This window comes from Pteropus vampyrus, unplaced genomic scaffold (assembly GCF_000151845.1).
Source record: "Pteropus vampyrus isolate Shadow unplaced genomic scaffold, Pvam_2.0 Scaffold19, whole genome shotgun sequence".
In the NCBI taxonomy this organism is placed as follows: domain Eukaryota; kingdom Metazoa; phylum Chordata; class Mammalia; order Chiroptera; family Pteropodidae; genus Pteropus; species Pteropus vampyrus.
In genome coordinates, this window is record NW_011888800.1 from 615,856 (window position 1) to 622,000 (window position 6,145).

Below are 6,145 nucleotides of genomic sequence, written 5' to 3' on the forward strand. Positions count from 1 at the left end.
CCAGTCTTGCCATCTCTCTATGACTCCCTTTTCTATACCACTGCCAGGTGATATTTATAAAATCACTCCCATCAGGGCACTCTATTGCTTTAAAATTTTCTGACTCCTAGCTGCTATCCTGGTAACATGCAAACCCTCTCTGTAGCAAAGATCTCGTTGACCTCTCTAGACTCATCTCACCGTTGTTCCTCTGCCCTACTCCATGGTCCTGCCATACTGAACTATGGCTCCCTAAAGCCACCAAGCTCTCTTGCTTCTCTGGACCTTCACCTGCTGCCCCCATGGCCTGCAATGCACTCGCTTCCCTGTGTCCAAACAACTACCCATCCTTTCTCACTTACTGTAGATATCACCAGCTTGAGGAAGAGTCCCTGGACCCCTGCTATTGGATTAAACACTCCTCCTATGTGCTCTAACCCTCTGCTCATGCCCATCACAGCAGTGAACAACTGGTATACCATGGCTGGTTGACTTAGTTTCTCTCATGAGACGGTAAGTTTCTTGGGGACAAGGAAAATATTCTTTTTCTTGTTAGATAATCAGTGCTCACTTGGCAATGGTGAGAAAACATATTTCCTTGAAAACATGAAGCTTATAGTCTACTGGAAGAGAAATTAACCAAATACCACACCAATAAATAAATAGCTGATAACTGGTATAAATGTATAACTGTTACAAATTAAACTATATAAAATTGCTATGAAAATAGTATGACAGAAAAGAGCAAGGTGCTAAGAGAGTCTTTCTGAGAAATCTGGGAAGGAGGCATCCTGGGAATTCACACTTGGATGGATATTTGAAGGATAAGTTGGTGAATGGTGTGTGCATGTGTGTGAGTGCAGATGGGTACCTGCTCAGGCAGAGGAGGGCTGCAGGCACATGCAGTGTGTGTGTGTGTGTGTAATGTGGGGGTGTGTGTGGCTGGAGGACAGAGGGTGAGGGGAGTGATGAGGCTAGAGATGGCCGTAGAGGTCAGGTGAGGCAGTGCCTATCAGGCCATGTTAAAGATTTTGACCTTTATATTAAAAGTAGAAGTTACTATGGAATTTTAAAAAGAAGAAGGGGCTATAATGGAGAACAGTGGTAGGATATGACCAAATTTGCATACTGAAACTGTCACTTGCCAGCAGCGTGAAGAACAGACTGGAGAAAATGCACATGGGCAGACTAGTTAGGAGGTTATCACAATCGTCTGAGTAAAAGAAGACTGTAGCTTGAACTAAAGCCATGGCATGGATAAAGAGAACTATTTGAATTCAAGAGAAACTAAGGAGGTAAAATCGCATGGCTTAGTGATAGATTGGGCATTGCTTTGGCGTGATGGGGGTGCCACTTCTCCCTATTTCACGGGCTGGCCAAGTGGCATATATGAAGAGTGCTGAGAAAATACAGATGCTCTTGAGCAAACTAGAGCCCTTGGGCCAAATCCAGCCGACCATCTGTTTTATAAATACAGTTTAAATGGAACACCGGCATGCTCTTTCATTTATGCATTGTCTGTGGATGCTTTTGTTGGCAGAGACGAGGAGTTGCAATGGAGACTGTCTGGCCCACAAAGTCTAAAATGTCTACTTTCTGGCCCTTTACAGAAAAGTTTCACCAACCCCTGCTCTCACATCGTGAGGTATTAGCCCATTCTACAGTTACAATGATTGCTGTGATTGTCAGCCCCCAACAGGGACCATGAGAGGATAAGAGTTGAGGCCAGACCAATACACAGGCTGGGCCAGTGGTACAAGGTGTTCCTTCTCCAGGGCATACTGCATGGAAGTGATGAGGTGATTTCTGTAGCCTTGCTGTGGGGCTGGCCCCCTGTCCCCGGCTGAGGCTGAGCAATGGCCCCAACTGGCTGCCCACAGGAACCCTGGATGTCTTTGGCACATTCCTCCCACTCTGCCTGCCAGCAGTAAAGGGCTGGCAGAGCAATTAAACTTATTAAGCAGGCTGACCTCATGTGGTGAGGAATTTTAAACACCAGATGGAAGGGCTTATTCATAAGGGAGTGTCTGGGGATTCTACCACTGCCTACTGTAGGAAGACGTGTGTCCTCCCTCCTTACAATAAAATCCAGCTCCCTGGCAAAATGCAAGGCTAAGCCTTTCAATTTCATTTTCCCCTTTCCAAAAAGAAAAAAAAAAAAGAAAACATTCAAAGAAAAAAGTTAATAAAAGCCTCCTGCCCTGCATTAAACGTTTATGTCAAACACACGCAAGCACGTGTTTGGATGCTAACTTCAGGAAATGCAACGTTGAGAAAGAAGTTAACACCCCCAGAACCTATCATTTTCTTGAGAAATACAAGAAATAGCACCACCAGCTGCCGCTGCCTATTTCTCCAACTTCCACCAACTCTAGGAAATTGCTGCTCAGAAATAATGAATGCTCTTGGCATGGCCAGTCTGTCACTTAGACAAATTAGGCAGATTTCCAGGATTGGACCCTTTAATGTTCTGGGGCTGTGTTTTTCCCCTGACAATTGTCAGTTGGATGCTAATCCCTACCTTGTCGCAGGCCCATTTATCATGTGAATGCTCAGCATACTTGGTGACGATGTATTCCAATTTTTCAGGCACGGGGAAACTGAAATGAGGAAAAAAAAAAAATTACAACCTCCCTAAACACGTCAGCTGGATGTGCTGAAAAGATGGCCAGAACCGACAATCAACCATCAGAAGTTGGATGTGATCAACCTGCCAACCCAAAGCTGAAGCTAGACTCCAAACACAATGAACTTCCCGAGCTGAAGGTGTGGCATATCCAGGCTTGGTCACAGACACACCCACGACTCATCAGAGGATGGCTCTGCAGGAGGCTCTGCTGCATAGGTGGGCTCCCTCCAGCTGCTCATGGCTCCCGAAGAACCATTTGGCTCCTGGGCCAGATCTGTCTAGGTTATACAGGGAGAATCCCTTCATCCACAGACACCGGCCCGTCATCTCAAGACTGCAATCTGGGAGTGGCGGGATGGGTAGCTAGAGGACCAAATGTTATAAAATAGTGGTGGTCTACCTTTATAAGCTCAGTGACTCGTATTTAAATACTAGAATTTTAGAAGTATAATAGACATCTGTTGTTTCTGTTAGTCCAGCAGTTTTGGTCCCTTCTGTTGGTTAGAGTGCCTCCGTTTTCCTTTAAGGAACAAGCCTTGCATTGCGTGCAATCTTATGTGAATTGTCTCTGAGAACGGGCATCTGACTAGGCCATGTGGATTCACTCTCCCAGGTATTCATATCTTGAGAACAGGGCAGCAGACTCTTCAAGGGGATTCATCCAATGGGGACATCTGAAGATTGTCCATTTGGACACTCTGCTTTGGTTCCTGTCCTTGCTGAGGCCGGGTTAGTCAGCCCTTCACTAGGTTTTGATAATGACCTCTTCTCTTTGCAATAAGGTCCTTTTCTGCCTAAGTTAGCCAGAGTTAGTTTCTATTACTCACATTACTTGAAGAAGCATTCTGATGTCAGAGGTATATGCAAAGAAATCCGAACTCTCAAAATAACATAGAACCACTCATCATCGGCACCCAGTTACTAGACATAGCCTTGTATCGTAACGTTTACAAAATCACCCAAGTTATTATACCATTTGTTATTCCTCAGCACAGTTACATTTTCATAGGGTGAAGGTGTACAAAGTCAATAGCTCCTTCTCTGTGGCCCCAGTTTGGCGTTTTACCACGCCCCTTAGTGCTTCCTTATAGCAGGTTCAATTCAGTTTCCCACCACCCATTCAGCTGAAGGCTCCGTCTGATGAAATGTATACTTAATTTTCCCAAAGATGAAACTTAAATGTTATCAAAGCTGACAGCCCCTGGGAAAGGCTCTAATTTAAGTACCACTGCCACAAAACACAAGTTCAAGGGCTCGTATAGGACGTCTTACTCTCTCTGCTCTTTCTAAAGCAGTTTTGGAGCTCTTCACTTAAAATGCACCAGGTGATGAGGATTGTATGCCCCATGACACATAATCATAACTGGAGCAGAACTGCCACCAGCCCAAACTGAGCACATCTTTTGCCTATGGCCTAATTACCACCAGTGAGGAATGCTGGAGAATCAGAGGGAGAAATTAAAGGTGCTGTTATAGGTCTATTCCAAAGTTCCAGCATCCCTTGGCATGGCAAAGAGCAGGCCCAGTCTCTCTGGTAAGGACCCCATGCTGTTCTGCCATCACACCCTGAGGCCTTGCTGGGGCTCAGCTGAGTGTTATTTACGGAGTTGTTTTGATGCTATTAAGTTCTAATGGCATCAAACTGTACAGCCCTAATTCACAAAGAGTGAAGATTTTGTCAAAAAACTCATTAATAAGTTAATTGCCTCATTTGTCAGGGTGGTTCTTGCAATGCCTCAGGTGACATTTATTTGTGGAGAGCATCCATCTCTTATAATAAATAAACCAACCCCACCCTTTAAAAAAGGCCCAGGACATAATAAGACAGCATATAATCAGATATGAATTGATTAATCCTTCAAGAATTGGGGACAAAATCCAGTGCCTGATGTGACTTGTAGTGTCAAGGGAAATGAAGAACAGTACTGGCTGGAGGGAAGGAAGGACACTTAAATTTCTTGCTACTTTCTGAGAGAGAAACACCGGCCACTGGGCAAAATATAGGACCAGCTTAGGGATGATCGTGGACTCACTTCATGGTGTTGATAGGTTTGGGGTCAAAGTTGCCATCTGTATCCACTGAGATCTGCTTCTCCAGTGTGGCCGAGATTCTGGTATCTAAATAATCTGGTGGCAAGGCCCCAGCTATAGCACTGAGACAAGGCAGGGCCATTCGGAAAAGGTCTGGGTCATACTTCTGTAAGGAAAAACAAAGGCCATGTTAGTACAGAAACCAGAACCACGGCCACCAGGCAGAACCAGTCACCAATTAGCTGAGAAAAATAAAGTGCATTCATTTGTCCAGCTTAACCAATGTAGGGAATATGTAAGCTCTTTAACACATTCTCATGGAAACTGAGGGATCCTTGGAGGAGGACATGACAACCCATAAAGCTCTCAAGTCATTATTTGCGTTAAGTTGAAAAATGTTAAGGTTTAAATCAATTTCTCCTAAATAGTTAATTTCAAGAATATCTAAGGGTTAAAGTGGTTCTCACTAGGCCAGTAATGTCTATAAGCCTGTTTGCCATAGATGCTTATAGAAAATGACCCACCCTGCAACTAGAGAGGGCATAGGGAACTTTGCCAGGCCCCTCATGTATGGATATCATCGACGGACTGCTCAGTATCACACCCATTCTCTCTTGAACTCAGCCAGGAAGGAATTTCAGTCATATAACATGGGGTTAGGGACAGCTTTTGATCTGCTCATATTAGACCAAAGGAATACAGGAGTGAGGACAATTTAAGTGCAAGTGAATAAGCTAAGTGCATGCTCCAGACTTGTATAAGAAAACAAGATCTACTCATTTTCTACCTTTAAAGCTGGTGACCTCAACAGTCTACATAATGTGGGTTAGGGGAAGTGAGAGCAAGTCTGAGAGTTGGTGATGTATTTCAACCAGACAGTAGAGTAAGGGTTCAGAGGCCCTCAGCCTCCCACATCCTCCTCCAATCAGTGGCTATGAAGGACTTCTCTTACTGTGGCTTAAAGTCTTCTGGAAATCCCACATCCAACATCAGAGCAGATGTCAGGACTTCTCCTCTAGGCTTGACCCTGGTAAAGGCTAGCTAACAGCGGCCACAAATGGAGGTGGGGAAGTCATCAAGACTGAACCCAGGAGATAGTTTTGAAATTGACTCTGGTCATTGCTCTCCCCTGTATTAGCTTTGTGGGTCTGGCAAGTTATTCAACTGCTCTCAGACTGTTCCTCACCTGGAAGGCGAGGATCAGAGTAGTTCCTATTTTGGGGAGTTGAGGCAAGGATGTACGTAATATGCCTGTAAAGTATTTGGCACAATTCCAGCACATGGCAAAGGCTGAGTAGAGATTAGCTATGCTTCTTCGTAGGTGCTTGTGTCACTGAGGGCCTGCATTTTTTGTTCAAGAAACACTGCCATTACCTTATGAGAGAGGGAGTCAAAAATCCCCCAGAAGAGCTTTTCTGTCAGGTGTAGTTCTTCTTCCACAGCGAGACCATAGCTCCCCCATCCTGAAGGCAGACAGTAATACTTCCAGCACTGTTCATAGTGATT

At 44.7% G+C, this 6,145-nt stretch overlaps 1 protein-coding gene across 1 annotated transcript in view; it reads right to left on the minus strand.

Annotated features, from left to right (window-relative positions):
• Positions 1-6,145, minus strand: part of RYR3 (ryanodine receptor 3) — a 346,270-nt gene that overhangs the window by 97,577 nt on the left and 242,548 nt on the right. The window contains exons 50-51 of the mRNA XM_023527702.1: positions 4,642-4,805; positions 2,501-2,579 (exon numbers count right to left, since the gene is read on the minus strand). Coding sequence (XP_023383470.1) covers positions 2,501-2,579; positions 4,642-4,805 — 243 coding nt within the window. The remainder of the gene's footprint in view (positions 1-2,500; positions 2,580-4,641; positions 4,806-6,145) is intronic.